The sequence below is a fragment of the Micropterus salmoides genome, unplaced genomic scaffold (genome assembly GCF_014851395.1).
Source record: "Micropterus salmoides isolate LMB-PRFRI ecotype aquatic unplaced genomic scaffold, ASM1485139v1 Ms_hic_scaffold_23, whole genome shotgun sequence".
Lineage (NCBI taxonomy): Eukaryota > Metazoa > Chordata > Actinopteri > Centrarchiformes > Centrarchidae > Micropterus > Micropterus salmoides.
The window spans coordinates 21,240,332-21,258,234 of record NW_024041484.1 but is presented as its reverse complement, the minus strand read 5'-3'; the positions used below and the strand labels follow the sequence as shown (position 1 = coordinate 21,258,234).

The 17,903-nt window shown below is 38.9% G+C and overlaps 2 protein-coding genes across 8 annotated transcripts in view; both read right to left on the bottom strand.

Moving 5' to 3' along the window:
- dgki (diacylglycerol kinase, iota) overlaps window positions 1–7,240 on the bottom strand; it is a 91,475-nt gene extending 84,235 nt beyond the window's left edge. For 5 of the 7 annotated variants that reach the window (XM_038738605.1, XM_038738609.1, XM_038738608.1 and 2 more), the window contains exon 1: window positions 6,775–7,240. In XM_038738605.1, coding sequence (XP_038594533.1) covers window positions 6,775–6,998 — 224 coding nt within the window. In that variant the 5' untranslated portion in view covers window positions 6,999–7,240. The remainder of the gene's footprint in view (window positions 1–6,774) is intronic. The other 2 variants (XM_038738610.1, XM_038738611.1) reach the window with 1 other exon arrangement.
- Window positions 7,241–12,863: 5,623 nt separating this feature from the next.
- Window positions 12,864–17,903, bottom strand: part of creb3l2 (cAMP responsive element binding protein 3-like 2) — a 41,469-nt gene continuing 36,429 nt past the window's right edge. Inside the window, 4 exon segments of the mRNA XM_038738758.1 lie at window positions 12,864–14,984; window positions 15,602–15,836; window positions 17,411–17,540; window positions 17,742–17,841. Of these exon segments, the coding sequence (XP_038594686.1) occupies window positions 14,909–14,984; window positions 15,602–15,836; window positions 17,411–17,540; window positions 17,742–17,841 (541 nt within the window). The 3' untranslated portion in view covers window positions 12,864–14,908.

Here is a 17,903-nt window from a genome sequence, read left to right as displayed (position 1 = left end):
AGGGGCAGTGGCTGCCAGTTAGTTCACAAGGTGGAGGCTACTGCAGAGGTTCAGGTAGTCAATAAAGTCCACATCCATCCATGGCAGCTGTCGCCTCTTGCAATGATATTCTGAATGGTCCGAATCTGAATCCTGAGAAATTAATCTTTTGTGCAAACAAAAAGACCAAAGATAGGAAACAATAGCTCACCATCAAGTGGATCCAGGTTCTACCAGACTGGCTGGGGGACACACATGAGCCATATACAGAACCATAAGTATTTATTGTTCAGCAACAGTGTGCAGTCTTACAATAACAACCAGAGGCGAAGCTCATCTTTGTTTTTATGTCCTGCATATAAAGCTGAGTAGTTGGTCAAAGTTGTGCTCCATTGTTTTTCTTGTTTATTCTGTTTTTGTGGTGACATTAGGGCTGTGCGATTATTTAATACTAACGCACTGTATATTGACTTTTAGTGGAATCATACTGCGATTATATGGTTACGTAATATTACCTTTTAACGAAAGTCTGTTGTTTGCTTTAATGTTTCCAGGCAAATTGTAATTAAAAGCAAACGATTAAAGTTATTATGTGAAATGAACTGAATTGAAATGAGTTTTGTCTGGAACACTGCTTCTTGTGAGATCACAGCAAGTGCCATATTATGCCCCTGATATCTGAAAAATATTCTTCTTAATATCATAATAGTGATTTCAGCTACAGGTGGGTGATATGAATACAATTTATCATCAAGACCTCAGTATATGTAATGATGTAAAACAATTTCTAGAAAATCTTTTTAACCTAAAATAACTGTTTTTTGGCTTATCCTGAAATTGAATACTTTACAGTTAAAAATGTTTTATCACATGAATGCAAACTTCATGTAAATTGCCCTGCACTTTGCAACTAGAGCTGGATTTATTAGCCGATAAAGCAATTAGCCAATCGATTATAAATGAATAGGAAACTCTTTTTAAGCAAAACATTCTCTGCTTACAGCAACTGAAATGTGAGGAGTGTGCTGTTCTTTGTCATGTTTAATAGTGGCAATCAAGCAATTTGAAGGCTTCTCATTGGGGTCTTCTTTTTTTCTGACAAGACAGTTAATCGATTAGAAAAAACTATTCATAGCTCTATTTGCAACCTTGCCCATAATTGCCCAATTCACCCAGAAAAGCTGGAGGATAACTACCACCATATATCAATACGCATATTTCATCTCCCACCACTTCTTTCAGCCAAGGTGCAACCCTAAATTGAATTGAACATGTTATACTTTTATCTTAATCCAGCCATCAGTCAATTGTGATGTTAGTAATAGGGTATTCCAGTAAGGTTACAAATATTGTAGACTGGTCTGGGTATTGGCTTTAGGTCCATTAGGACTTCAGTGTTCAGGAATGGTGGATCGTTCAAATGTGAGTTCAGGTCAGCAAGTATTACAGAAGCTCTATAAGAGCCCAAGTAGATTTGGAAAGACGTTTGTAGTATTTTATGAGCTCCGTTACTGCCGATGACTGATCTATTTTGACACCTGGATCCAAAAATGTTTAAATGAGCTGCTGACTGTCACAGATGCTGCCTGGAAAAACAACTCACTAACTCACTTACAGATTGAGAGTCCAGCTGGTTGACCGACTAGCTACTTGATGCAATGTCTTCCAGACTAACTGGCATGCTGACTAACTGGTTGGCGTGACACACACACACACACACACAAAGCAAATGCCGTTCTAACTGAGGAAGAACTGTCATGGAGGCAGACGGGTGAGACATCTAATAATAGATAAAAGCAGGGACAGTATTCTGGGAACACACACACACACAAATGTGACGAGTATCTGGCAGATAAGTTACGCGTGCCTTACGCTCGCTTATGCTGCCATAAACACATAAAACCACAACCTCACACACATGCACTGTCTTTGATGTTCAACAGCATCATTTCTCAGCTCTTTCATATTGCCACATATGGTAATTCACTTCTTGGCACTGGCCACTTCAAAGCTATGTAAACTACCTTCTAACAAACCATCTCCCCTGACCGGCTAATGCCATTTCCTCCACATGGCTGATTCCACAAGGAGGAAAATTCACAGATTATCCATAGCTTTATCCAATAAGGCCAAAGGTCAACACAACGCCAAGACATGGCGAGTAATTGACACTCCTGGGTGCCCCTAAGACACAGACAGATTTGTTTTATTTGGCATACATGGTACCAGACAGCATGCATCCAGTCCTACCATACAATTAACATACTGTGGTGGATTAAAAACAAACACAAATGTCCATTGTAGTCAAGAATAAAGTCTCTGTCTACTGTCTCGAATGGTGAGTACGTCAAACTAAACTAAATTAAAAACAAGTGGTGGTGTTCTGGTAAATTCACCGCATATGCAGTATACAAAGCACATATTCATTGATAGTAAAATGTTCTTCTTTCACCAAATTACATTGTCGTGGACAATAGCAAACAACAGCTGCAGTTACATGAGCCAAATGTTCTCTTTCCAAATGCAATTAATCCAACCGGGGATTCCTATGAGACCGTTTGCAGCACATGAAAAAGACTGAAAACAGCTCCAGAGCAGAGGGTGACATGGGTGGAACATATCCTTCCAATCTTGTCTGGTCACTATTAATACTAATAAAATATTTTTGTGGTAGTGATGGTAGTGAGAACCAGTACCAAGTCGATACCAAAATTCTGAAAACGTGTCCGGAGATCCAACAAGTGGAAGATAGTGACAAGCTGCACCGACAGCTCCAACTCGACTCGTCGAAAAAGAAGAGAGTCATGTATGGAAAATGTGTGACTGTTTCGCGGCTTTTACCTTCAACAGCTCCATGTCAAAGCCTTGATTTTTCCCAGTTTTGGGACGTGTCTCAGTGTTAAGTCACCTGAAAATCACCAAAGATGACGATGCGGCTTGCAGCGTTAAAAACTGAATGTCTGTCCAACGCGCCTGTTACTGCAGGCGGAGTTAGGGACTGCCTTAAGTGCAATATGATCCATTTAAATCATCAATAACTTTTTTGTTTTTCCAACATAGAAATCTCAAACCACTGCCAATAGAGATAGTGACCACCCTTAAACATTTCACACCTGTGAGACTGAAAAGTAATAATTAACTTAATAATTAATTATACACAGTGCAAGGTTCAACTTTTAATAGCTTGCTCATTTATGAATATACTGACTCACATCACCTCCCATCTGTCCTTGACATCTTCTCACGGCGTTCACAGCTGTTAGTTGTTTTTTTTTAATGTTCAAATGAATGTTGAAGTTCATGGGATTTATTGTTTTGTTTTTGTTTTTTACCGTGGTATCGAATTGGTATAGAGAATCATGGAACTTTACTGGCATATTGAATTTTACATTTTTGGTATTGTGACACCCCTATTTTATGGTATACTAAACCCCTTTGTGTTGCGCTGATCTGACTTGGAGTTCGCACATAAAAGGAATAGTTTGACATTTTGGGAAACGTCAAATAGAGCCGTGTTGTAACCGTGACGTTGCCAGGCATCCAGGGGAGACTCCAGGAATAGTCGAGCACATAACTCCCTGTAAGACCACAACTGTTTTTCTGCTGATTAAAACACATTAGATAAAAAGTATCAGTGAGCTTCAGAGGTGTTGGTAGGTTGTTTTTTCTTACCTTTGGACAGAGCTTCCAGTCCTTATGCTACCATAAGCCAACTGGTTGCTGGCTTCATATTTACTGTACAGATTTGAGAGTGGTGTTGATCTCCTCAACTAAAGTGAATAAGCATATTCCCCAAACTGTTGAACTACGTATGTTACTGCACACATTCAAACGGCTGTTAAAACAGCTGCAAAAGCAACCTGACAGATGCAGCCTCTTAAGATTATCTAATGGTGCTTTCAGACCAAAAGCGAAGTGAGCGTTGGGCTCGGTGCGTTTACATACAAAATCAATGCAAGGACGCAGACAGCCGCCATTTTCTGTCGAGCGGTGTGGCCTTAGCGTGAGTTGAAGATTTTCAACTCGAATGAGAAAGTTGCATGACGCTGAGTCGCAATAGCCTATCAGCGTTGAGATTATCTGGATTTAACCGACGGCTTCAGAGCTTCAGTTTTCGGACAAATAAACACCCATAGTCTGTCTGGATTATGCTCTGACAACTACGCCGTTTACTCGCGGGAGGAGCTCGGAGTAAACTGCTTTTATTAAATTAGCTTTTTACTTTAGTTTTTCGGATTACAACGTTGATTTATCTTCACTGAAGCTTCTAGGCAGCAAGCTGTCGTTGTACTTTACTGTGAACAAGTTAGCATCCTGCTCTAGGATCGATACTCATACAAAAGGATCGATATCTAAACTCAGTCATTTGGAGTGAGTGTATCTTACTGTCACCAGGATGGTCTAATTATACTTAGTTGATAGGAACCACTTCTCCTTCTGCCTTTCATGTCAAGTCATGCTTGCGCTACGGCTCTGTGACAGAGTTTCTTTGAAGTGAGCAGCCCTTTACATTTCCCGCGATTGAATACTGACTATGGCCGACTGTAAAAACAGTCACGTCTGGCTGTGTTTTAGCTGTGAAGGTAATAATGTTGCTCTGTGTGATGTGTGTGCAAAGACAGTGAAATACTTTAGCAACACGGCAAACTTCGCTAAACATCTGGGATTAAGTCTGTCACAATAATGATGTTATGAAGCGGCAGTTCTGAGCAGGATATTTTTATTATAATTAAAGAATATAAATAATAAGTAAGTAGTTTGATGTCTTGTCATTATGCAGCTGTTATTTTGAATTGGTGAGGCTACAGCCTACTCCTTATTTCTCTCATAAATACAGAAACGGGAGGAGGGAGGTCACATTAAACTAGAAATAAAATGTAAAAAGTATTGATATTGGTAGCGGTATCTGCAAGACCAGCCTGGGTATTACTTGGTATTGGATCGTATAGGAATTTAGTGGTATTGCACATCACTATTGTTTGTGAAAACTTGGCAGTTGTCCAGCGATAGACGCCCCCCCGGAAGGAAAGCGTTGCGAAGATTAAATTCGCATTTGGTCTGAATGCAGCATAAGACTCGAACATTGACTCTTGACTCATACAAATAAAACCAAGTCAAAATGTTCAATATACAGAAATATGAACATTTTATCTTTTCCAACCATTTGTATTTGACTGGATTTGAATGTGTCAGTCCATGTTCGCCACAATAAACTGGGAGATTTGAGTGTATCTGCAGTTGCATTATGTACTCCAGGTGTACATAAATTAGATATGGGTTCTGACGTGCACGATGTACCAAATACACCCCATCACCTATTTACTGCTGGGTTATTTCTTTGACTGAGGGAGCAGATTTACCAGAACAAACTATTCCTGCAGTTATGAAATTGGAGGGGGCAAACCAGCTGCGGCACTTCCAATGATGAACAATCTCCTGGAAAACCTCACTTAACCAGAGATGGTTTCCCCGGGGGAAACACCCAGAGGAAGAGAGACTCTGCAAATTATGTTATAATAAAAGTGAAAGAGCGGTGGGTCTTCCCTGGGTAATGTGTTTTGTCTTACAAGTGGGTGTTTAAAAAGACTGTGGATCTTCAAAACATGGGAAATAATCAACAGGACAAATTATCATCTGTCAAATAGATTGTAATAGGATTATACCGTACCATCCATTTTTCAAATGAGAGGAATTTCCTTTCCAAATGGCCAGTTGATTCTGTTTCTAACGTGTTTACATGACACATATATAAGCTGATTATATAATCACATATTTTTTTAATTAAGGTTAATACGGAGAGTGAAAACAAAAATCTGAAATACAAATATGAACTGTGACCCGCAGATAGATCGCTATTTGACACTTTCGCCGATTTTGGGTAGATAAACTGTTGCTTTGTTTTGGCCCAAATCAGACTCAAATAAGTCATTCAGACACAAACACATTAAAGTGATTGATTTGACCTCCAAATGCAAATCATTTCCAGCACAAAGGTTGACACATACATAGAGACAGAGCTGCAAACAAAGACAAAATTGACAGATAAATAGATAGATGCCACACATTCCTGACAGTGACATCTGACAACCAAAACCGCCATGTGAGTGTGTGTGTGTGTGTGTGTGTGTATGTGTGTGTGAATGCCAGCAGCAGCCTGACACCCTGGTGCGGCTGGCAGCTGCTGTTGATAGTGAAAACTGGCCAGAGACCCCACACAGACACACACACACAGCCCAAAATTCAATACTGTTTCACCCCCTATCCCACTTCACATGCTCCAAAACAACAGGGCTACAACAACACAGGGAAACACACACACACACACACACACACACACACACACACACACACACACATTATTGTATGTGCAAAATTGTTGTGATCCATCACTGACATGGGCTAAATGCTGAGTGTTATCAATGCCACGTTGAGGCTGTCAGCAGCATGATGGTGTCTATAACCTGGACAAGCCCAGAGGGCTACCAGACCACAACGTGTCTGTTTAGGCTTTCAAAATAGCAAAATAATCTCTAATGGACCCCCCCCCCCCCCCCCTCTCTCTTTGTGTCCTCTCCTGTGTTTGTGTTCATAAGCTTCAGCTAGCTTACACATAATTCTTCCAATACCATTGGCTTATAACATGTAGAAAATAAACCTGAGGAACTAACTCAGCTGAACGATATTTAACGGAGATATTGTTTAAACACGTCTGACGGTGAGATAAACGCACAAACACCAACATATCCTCCTCCGGACTAATATACTGTCCCAGCATCCTCCCAGCTCTCCACTCACCGATACGAGGTCTGTTTTCTGAACGCAAGTCCTCTTAATTTCTCCTCCAGAGTCTCTTGCTCCATGTCGGGCAGACTGCTGAACGTGTCGCTGCAGCAGCCCACGGCTGCTTCCTCCGAGCCGGCTCCGGACTCCGAGTCACCTCCGTCGGCTCCCAGGGAAGCCAGGCGCCCGCTGAAGCCCCCTGTCGCCGGACTGGTTCGGTCCTTCATTTGGGGGTCCATGCTGTGTAGCCCCCGCGCTGGACCCCCCCTCTCCCCCGGCTTGTGAGGGGGCACGGATGCCGGTGGTGGAGAGGAGAGCAGAAAGGTTTGGGGGAATGAATTACAGACGGTTGACGCTTTAAGCAGCACGACCGTTTTAATTTCTGACCGTTGACCGCGTTTATATACTGCAGCCGGGACAGCAGCACGCGCAGCCGCCTGGACAACAGACCGAACTGCACTCACGAGCCACTGACCAACTGGCAGGGAGCAACGTCAAGCTACCAACGTCACCAAGGAAGTGGGGTTTCTTCCCCTTCAAAATAAAAGACAAATGACAACTGGCAGAGCAACAACAATGTTGAAATGTTTGCAGTTAATAATGAAAAGTTTGACCTATTTTAAATCGTATGCTCTCATATGTATGGTCAGTTTACACTGTTATCACAGATGAGATGGATAAGAAAGCACTTCTTATTCCTCAGAGTCATTGTGTAACCTCACTATTGATATAATTTATGTACACATTCTCATTTTTTGACAGCTAGCCTACACATCTTTTCTACACTTTCATGAATTTGAATTTTTAATTACACATTTTTTTCACAGGTTTACAAAAAAAACTGTAGATTTTAGATTTATTTGTGGGCTCAAGCTCAACATCTTTTATACCACAATTGTATCTCTTAAATTAGTGATTTTTCTAAAAATAATTATAAATTTTCCATAATCTCAGACAGCAAAGTCATTATAAAGAGCATAATATTACTATATAAATGCACAAGTTCAACTTATTTTATTGTCATGTACACGGCAATTGCACGGAAGGATTCGGCAATGTAACTCTGAGATCTCAGGCTCCCTCAATTGTGCACTTACAGATATGTATAACAAAAAGTCAAATAAGTGGAACAAAATCGAAATAGAATCTAATACATAAAACAATGCAGCAAATAAAATAGGCTATAAATATAAAATACAAAATAAAATATAAAACTGATATATTGATATATTATACTGATACATATATTTTATATAGTTTCCATGTTTTTATGGATGAACAAATTGAACCTTGAACCTTGCAAGTAACTGATCTCCACTGTTTGTAGAACTTTGTAGCGTCACCCAATAACTATATCACAGGCTTTTATTTTCACATTTCTATAACCGGAAGCTGGATTTTTGATTTTTTGTTGACAGGAGAGGTTTTTAAAAACCGCGAAAGCGCGATCTTCTGTCAGGGCGGCGACAATAAACACGTTCAATGTGTGCAGACAACAACTAAACGCAGCGTCCATCCATCTATCCATCCATCTGAACGCTTGTCAGTCTGTGTCCATCCATCCACCCATCCATCTGGCCCATGGGACGAGCAGTGTGGCATTATGGGATATTCCCTCTCCTCATCCTTTCTGCAGCATCATCAGTCAGAAAGTAGGGCAGAGGGTGAGCACACACCCACAAACACACAGGCAGCCTCTCGGTACCTCACTAATCACAAACACATGCTCTGCTCTGTGTGTCACATTTTTCATGATGATAATATTCTCACTTTACTGTCATTTGCATCAGGCCCAAATGTGTCAGTGTCCTTTTTCAGTTCACTGCACTGAGGCATCGTGTTCACAGGGGCACCGCTGACCTGAGGTGACCTCTCTGTACCATGTGTGACTGCAGGGGAGCATCTGTCTGCAATCACAAAACACAACCCACGTACCACGTGCCAATACCGTAACGTAAAAATACTCCATTACAAGTAAAAGTCCTGGATTTCAAATCCTACTTAAGTAAAAATAGGTAAGTACTATCAGCTAAATGCTCCTTGTGAGTGATATATTATAATAAATTACATTGATTACACTTCAATGTGTACGCAGCATTTTACTGTCTCGGGGTGGGGACCCTCCAAAAGGTGGTAAAATAAATCTAAGAGGTTGTAAGATGATAAATGACCGAGAAAAAGAGGAAATAATAAAGTGCTGATACACAAATCTGTTTGAAACATGTCAAGGAGTCCCAACTAGACCCTGATTCTTTCGTAATAGGTCAAAGCAATGCAGGTTTTTTGCAAGCCATCACTTGTAACTTGTAACTCTGCCTCTAATCAGCCACCTGTTTACTGTTTACCACTTTCTTAATCATTCTCTATTTCAGAGTTGTTCATATAGACATTTTGTATATTGTATATACTGGATACCCAACCCACCTACCTCAAGTAAACAATACCTGCACATAATACTTATTTATTCCAGCATCCTTTGCACTGTGCTCCATCACACTGTGTACATGTATGTATATATGTGTATGTGCACCTGTATATCACATCCATATGTGCATAATAATTATAATTATAATGGTAATAACAATTCACTCCTGCATCCTTTGCACTCTGCTCATTGCATTGTCTCAATCTGTCTATATTGTTTTTGTTTATCGCGTGTGTATATATGAGTTCTCTATACTGTAGCCTGTGTTTGATTTTATTATTGTATTCTTGTATAAGTAAGCAGATCGTGAGCAATGTACAATCCAGAGTCAAATTCCTCGTATGTGCACACATACCTGGCTGATTCTGATTCTGAGGCTGGGAGCCACTGCTTTAATCTTGTATTGTATTTTATAAACATTTTTCAATACAAAAATTTCTGAAATAATCTGAAAAATAAATACATCTGACAGATACCTGTAGGGGAGTAAAAAGTGCAATATTTCCCTTTGAAATGTGGTAGAAGTGTGTGAATAGAAGTACAAATGGAAATACTAAACCAACGTACAAGTACCTCAGTAAATATGTGTAGTTACTTTCAACACTGCATGACTGTACATGAGATTACTGACTAACATGCAGTCAATTTAGTGATGATATTGTCATAACTTCAATTTAGTTGCATGTCTTTTTCATTGTCACAACATTTTTGGTCAGATGTTAAAGAAACTTAATGTCAGTACAAAATAGAAATATGTGGTAGCAAATAAGATTGTCACTTTATTAGGTACACCAGTACAAACTAATGCAGTCCAATACAACAGCTCTGCCGTAACTTCAAAGCTCATAAAGTTGCATTTTATGTGACATTGAGGGACATAAATTCAATTATATGTTTATTATTGATGTCACAGTTAAAGGAGGTCTCATAATGGACTACATTTTATTCAGGTGTTTCTAATATTCTGGCCCACCTCATGTATGTAAATGGGATGAACAAAAACTAAAACATTAGAAAGACCTTTCAATTTTGACTTAAGATCTCATAATTTTTACTTAAATAAATATTTTGACTCAGTATCTCTTATTTATATAATATGGCATTTGGCATTTTATATGTCAACAATTTATCTTATGATTTTGACATAATGGCTCATAATTGTGACTTCATTTAGCATAAATAGGAGAAATTGCAGGAATGGGCTTCAACAGGATCAAGCAAAAAAAAAAACACAATTCAAAAATGTAATCTTTAAAATTGATGAGATGAGGCTCACACCAGAACACACAGAAAATAATGCAGAAACTTTTCTCTGTCAGCTCTGATGAAAGGATTTTTCATTCATAATTAACAAGCTGTGTGCGCCTGAAAACTCCAGCAACCCCGAATCAAAGAGTGAAATCAGATTGCAGCTCCTGGATCTATTTACCGACTGTGTTACTAATATTTCATCATACAGAATCAACAGAGTCTGTTCTGTTGTTAACATCGACTTTATGACAAACACGATGCACCATAACTGGAGCAGTAAAGGAATTCATTGTTGCTGTGTTACTATGAGACTGGACTGTTGTGAAGCTGTGGGACTGTGTATTGTCTCGGGACTGTCGGAGCAATTCGCACTACTTATTATGAGACGCTTATGCTGACCTATTTTAAGATCCTTGTCATGATGGGGGACATAGAAGTTCCTCTATAGGCCAGTGTGTTAACCACGAGGCGCCTTTCTATCCTAATGGAGTTTGGCCTTAACTTAATTTAAAGCTGCACAGGAAATGCTTTGAAGCTAACAACAACTATTTATCATCCACTGAAGTAGACATTATATTTTGGGCATGTGTTGCAGTTATTTTGCTTGAACTTAAAGTAGAAACGATACAATCCCCATTCTCCCCCATCCCCATTCATTTTTAAACCTTTGATTTTAAATAAATGAAGAAAAACATGACAAAGCGCTTGTGTGCGCTTTGGAGAGTAATGACGTCTTGAGGTTTTTTGAGGCAAAACTTAAACTCATCAGTGCCCTGAGATAAACGCAACTGTGGAATAAGTATTCAGATTCTTAACTTATGTAAATGTGCTAATACCACACTGAAAAAAAGTCCTGCTTTCACAGAATGATGTAAGAAATATCAGCAAAAATATACTTAAAGTAGAAAAAGTACAGCAAAATGTTCCCTGTCAGTGTTTCACTTTTACATCTGAGGTTTCTGGATTTATATTATTGCTGCATTATTATGTGTATGTTGCATTTTTCTGCTGTAGATGTTTAAGGTTGAGATCATTTTAACTCCTTTATATCCTGTTGGGTAGTTTAATCTACTGCAATGTAGGGATAATCGATTAACTGGTTTGAGTCATTTTTTGAAGAAAGAATATCTGATTTCAGCTTCTAAAATGTGAAAATTTTCTGGTTTCAGAACAGTAAAGTGAATGTCTTTATGGTTGTGGACAAAACAAGACATTTTCGGAAGTCATCTAGGGCTCATCTAGTGAACTCTTTTAAGTCCCTTCTTAAAACCTAATTTCATAGAAGAGCCTTTCCTGATTTTAGATGATGTTAATTAATTATCTATTTTTCTTTTAGCTGTATTTCATAACATTCTTCTTGTATCCTGTATAACTTTTACCTTGTATTTTATTTAGTTTGCTGTGTTTTATTTTCTTTGGTCTTGAGAAAGCACTTTGTACCATTCTTTTCAAAAACGAACATTATTATATTATTACTAATCGCCTGATTTTTGTACATGTACCTCAAATTTGTACACTTGAGTAACGGTTATTGGTCGTTATTGGTTGCATTTGAAGCAATACGTTTTACATCCAATCAAAGTTTAGGATGTTAACAAATAAATCAGACAATGCAAAAGCAATTTATTGATATTCCCAAAGTCGTGGTCTTGAAATAAAATCCAGAGTCCTCACTGTCCGAGACCGAGTACAAATGCGGTCGAGTCCAAGACGAGACAAAGACCATCAAAAAGTGGTCTTAAGTCTTGAGTACTACAACACTAAGAATGCCTGTACCTTTTTATATACGGTCTATGGTTGTACCCATCCAATAGTTGTTAAGATTGTCATCATGGTACATAATTTGTCCCATAGCAAGTACCATCAAAGTATCATTACTTTTTGTTAAGAGAGGCCGAACATTATCCCCAAGTTAAAAAAAAACTACTGTAACAGCTTGTTTTTCTTAAATGTTATGAACAGACCACACGCATTCACACATAATATGCTTTTACTAAGGAAAATACTTTATTCATTGGAATGAAAGCAAAGAGACAGACAGAGTGGATTTACACAGGAGCAACATGGAAATGAAGATTTGCAAGAACTCCGTTGGCTGCTAGTTTCAGTCTCAACTAGAGGAGAAGTTTCCATTAAAATGTCAAAACATAAACATATGATCTCTCCTGGTGAGCCTTTACAGCTACCTTGGAGCAAAGACTAACATCAGTGCATCCTGACAACATATAGATTTAACAATAGATTTAACAATAAATCTTTGATGATCTAGCCACTGATCTACAAAGCTTAAAATGAGACCGTTTTCTAATCTCTTAACCGGAATGGGATCCATTTCTGTTGGCAGTTTGATTCCTCCTCAGTTACAAAATAAAATTTCTTACGTTTCTGGGCTCAACTAACTTCACTTTTTACAGTTGATTTTACAACATGAGAGTAAGCTTTTTATTTATTTATTTTTACAAATGGGGTGTTTCTATTTACAACATGGATGAACAGAAAGTGAACTAGCCTCACATCTGGTTTAAGAGATCTGTAACATACGTTTCAATAAAGTTTCGAAATTTTAAAACCCATCTGTAATACACTTGAAATGGACAACTAATACTTTTAAAGCCATGATCTTAAATTAACAAACTGTGAAGCAAAGGCATCTTACATTCATTATTTATCAACAACGCAGCATCCAAGCTAGACGCAAAATGAATTATAGATTGGTTTATAAACTGCAGATCCCAGACACATTTAGACTTCCGTATTTATTAACAACTCATATTTACAAAAATAGATTCTTTCTTTCATTTCTGAGAAGAATTTTTTGGCAAATGCTGAGAGATAGTAGAACTGACTGAACTGAGTGAAAGCATCGTAGGATTTAAGGCCAAAAAAGGAAAGTTGAATTTGTGGTTCCGTAACACATTTGAAAAAGACATAGTTTGACATTTGAGGAAACATGCTTATTCGCTTTCTTGCCAAGAGTTAAGAGGAGATGATCGATCCCACTCTCATGTCTCTACGCTAAATATGGAGCTGCAGCCAGCAGGCGGTTAGCTTAGCTTAGCACAAAGACTGGAAACAGGGGACACAGCTAGCCTGGTCCTGTCTAAAGTCTACTAGCACCTCTACAGCTCATTAACAAATATGCTTTATCTATCTTATTTGTTCATTACTGAGCTTTAGAGGTGCTGGTAGGTATTTATTTTACCAAGCTAGCTTATTTCCCTCTGTAGCTGTAACTTAATTTTGAAAGTACCCATATGAGAAAAGTATCGGTCCTCTCATGTAACTCTCGGCCAAAAAAGCAAATAAGCATATTTCCTAAAAAGTCAAATTACTCCTTAAAGGAATGACAACATTATGGGATGCATAACAGTTATTTTGAGCTGTAGTTTGCTGCTTGGCTGCAAACAAAAGCTGTAAGAGCAACGTGAAAAAAGTAGCCTCCTTAAGATGCTTTTAATGACCAAAACAAAAACGGTTTCGCAGAAAATAAATCTCATATTGACTCAGTGACCATCATATGGTGGAAAAAATGTCTGAAGCATTGCTAACAGGGTCCCCACATGTCAAATTTGATAACATTCTTACTGGATTTAAACATTTCAGTCAGTATTCATAGATTTGAGTTTACTGCAGCTGCAGATGACTCAACATCTCATGGTGCTCACGGGTGTGTTGATGAATATGACATCTAGTTTTCAGCTTCACGAAATCGTTTGAAAACGATTCATCAAAACCACACAGAATTTTTTTTTTCGCTGCCAGTCTATATAACTTTTAACAAATAGAGTTTAACAGTTTTCCAAATGAGCGCAGGAACCCTGAGCTAAGCTATGTTTGAAACGTAAAGTCAAATGAAGAAAATATATAACAATACATAAAAGAGTACAATAAAATAAAGACACAAAATACAATACGAACGCAAAGTATAAAAATGTGATGTAGAATAGAATAAAAACAATTAATATTAAAAGAAATACAACTACAAAGAGCAAAAAAAAGGATTTCTATAAATACATTGGTTCTCCGTCAGTGTCCTGTAAAAAGCCTCACGTGTCATATTTTAATATACTTTTCACTGGAATAAATGCAACGTAGCATTTTTTACTATCCATTTAAATTTATCACAATGTGATTTTTTTTAAACAGTCTTTCAATTAAGACAACAGATACAACTGATACGTTGATTTATATAAAAATGTACTGTACTCAGTGCAACTTTATTTTTGAAATTAGGGCAACCAGTGCCCTTTTGTTATTATTATTATCATAATTATACATTGTTACTATTACAGTGTATCTGATAAAGCAGATATGGCAGGGAAAAAAAATGACCTTAAACAATCAGCAGTGGGAACTACTGTATGAGGTTTTTAGCTCCAGGACACTGAACCATGCTCCAGAGGGAGAAAGGTCAAAGGTCATGATGGGGTTTATGGGGAGGTGGGATGGGGTAGTGGGGTGTTGACATGAACCTCAGGAGGTCTCGTTGACCGTTCGCTCCAGCTCTATCACTTTACTACTGCTCTCATTCGCCATCTGCTCCAGAGACCTGAGAGACAAAGATGAGAGGTGGGTTCCCGACATGACAGGGCTCTCTCCACTTTTAATAATAAAAACTTATTGGTATCTGTATTGGTACTGATTTTGATCCCTGACTTGGTATCAGATCAAACCAACTTTTTGGTGTTGCCCATCCCCAGATTAGGCTATGTTGACCCTGAAAGCCCTAAAGTGCCAAGAGAATTTTTGTTAAATTGCTATCATGCATGGAGTATTTTCTGTCTTTCTTCAGAGTACAGTGGAGGCCAGCTACAAATTCTTGACAAAGATTGTAATGCTAAAAAAAAAGTATGTTGTTTTTTGTGTTTTTTTTTAAATAAAATGGTGGCTTAGATGCCTGAAGTTGTGACACCGGGGATGGATGGATCTGTCAGAGTTTACATGAATTCTGAAATGATAAATGTAGGACTAAATATACCGTACATCCTAAATCATAACTGAAAACAATTCGTTGTAGTTTTTAAGACAAAATAAAAAAATAGTCTGATTTGGGTCCAGTTCCAGTCGGAGCGTTGAGTCTCTGTAGGTGGCGCTCTTTCTTTGTGTTGCTATCACTGCTCATGCCAACTACCCAGTTCTTCTTCTGTTGTGTCTGTGTGTGTTTACCTGTGCAGGTCCAGCAGCGGGTTTTTTGATGTCTGTGTATCATTGCTTGTACTCCTGAAAGGTGGGTGCGTTTCCACCCTGTCGGGCTCCACCACCAGTTTCTGTTGCTCTGAGCGGCGCCACGCTGCCATGACAACGGCTGGCGTGTCCTCCCATTGCTCTGGATATTCTCCGCCCAGACCGAGGAGGTGTGGCTGCTCCTCTTCGAAGGTTGATAACAGACTCCTCGACTTCACTGAAAGAGATTCAAAAAACGGACGCTACTACAAGGATTTGTTGGATTAGCATTATCAGAGCAATTTCATTTGAAAACCCAACAACAAAAAGGCTGTGAAAACTTTCAACTTTCAACTTTTTATATCTTTATCTTATATAAAGTTTTTATTATTTGTGTCTTTTTTCTATTTATTCTTATATAATTGTAAACTGTTCTGTATACTTCTTTATGTCCCATGTACACTTTATTCCTCTTTTTGCCATAAACATTTTAGGAGGAAATAAAAAAAATTCAATGAATGAAAATTCATGAATCAGTCACTGCTCACCCCTCCCTTTCCAAGCGCACAGGAGAAGCTACAGTGGCCGACAAGCTCCATTTGTCCAAAAAACTCATCTTCTTCCTTCTAATAAACGACTCGACTACTACTGCTATTACTAATACTTCTCCTCTTCTTCATACGTATCCAACGTAGTGATGAAACGCGTTCTGTAGAGCCATTTGTCCGTTTGCGCTACTGTAGCGGTGCAACTTGGCAACGTAAGAGAAGCCGCAGGGTATGTAGGCAGAAATGGCTCATTCTAAGGTAATAAAAACGGTTTATTATGTACGGTCTTTATTTACCACTGAAAACATAGTGTCAATAGATCCTCCTAAATATTACACACTGAACCTTTAAGAGACACTGCAACTTTGTGCTCCCTGTATCTTAAACAGGATAATACGTTTTCAGGCTGAACACACCCAGTGACACCAGTCGTGGACGGGAGCCCACACACAAATTCACACTATCCCACACACACTTCACATTGTAGCACCACATGTTATTGCCTAGCCTTTTGAAAACAGTTCAGCCTGTCTGTTTGTGTGTGTGTGTGTGTGTGTGTGTGTGTGTGTGTGTGTGTGTGTGTGGTGTGGGGGGGGGGGGGGGGGGGGGGGGGGGGTAGTAGAGAGGATGCAGTAAAAGGTCAACTCTTGTAATCAGTCTCTGTAGCTGTTATTGCAGCGCTGTAGGTGGAATGTGATTATTGGCAATGTTATAATGGACCGCCACCGTTTCATAGCCGGGAATAAATAATTAATTATGGAACAGCAGGTCAGTTTAGCGGAAATCTCTATAAAAGTGACTCTCGTTGTGTGTGTGTGTGTGTGTGTGGACTTTGAATAATATGCAACTCTTTGGTACCCTTTCTCATGCATTTATGTATTTGTGTTTCAATTAAAAAGTATTTCTATATCATTCAAAATGTCAACTTAAATGTGACAATTACACAATACATCTTTCACACAAAGTGCAACTGTTAATGTTGGGTAACAATGCTCTGTGGGTTATTATAGAACTACATAAAGAAGAAGAGCTGTATTGTAGCAGATTTAGCTACTAGTTAATTTACTTCTGCAGTTCCTGCCTGTTTAATTTCCTTGCTATCTCATTTATCTGGTTTTACTTTTTTTTTTTAACAATATAACTGTCTCTCTTGTCCTTTGTTGTTAAGAAAAGTGCTACACAAAAGTTCTTGTTGATGTTGTGGGTATGACAGCAGAGCAACATGTGCATAGTTAGTATACAGAGTATGAGTCGGTGTAACTACCTGTGGTTGTATAGGACTCTTTGACAGCCACCTGTTTGGAGACGAGGCCAGTTGCAGTGATGCTGGAGCACGGATTTAAACTGCTGGGGTAGAAACTACCCAAAAACAGAGCGAAACACAACACAACCACCTACGGGGGGTGGGGGGGGAGAGAGAGAGAGAGAGAGAGAGAGAAAATAAATTATGAATCAATGCTAAGATGCTAATAAATGATGGAAGCAGATGTTTCCAATTCAATATTTTAATCAATGTTTCCTCACCACAATCTCCTGTTAGCACACGCACACACACACACACACACACACACACACACACACACACACACACGTACCATTAGACATGATGATGTCTGGGTGCCAGCCACCCTGCAGGACTTGGGGACTTTTCCTGCCACCACCGCCTGCAGAGACTGCAGCTGCTGTAACAGGGACCTGTAGAGGAGCACACACACACACATAAACACACAGGTTAGATACACACTAGCAGACACGCG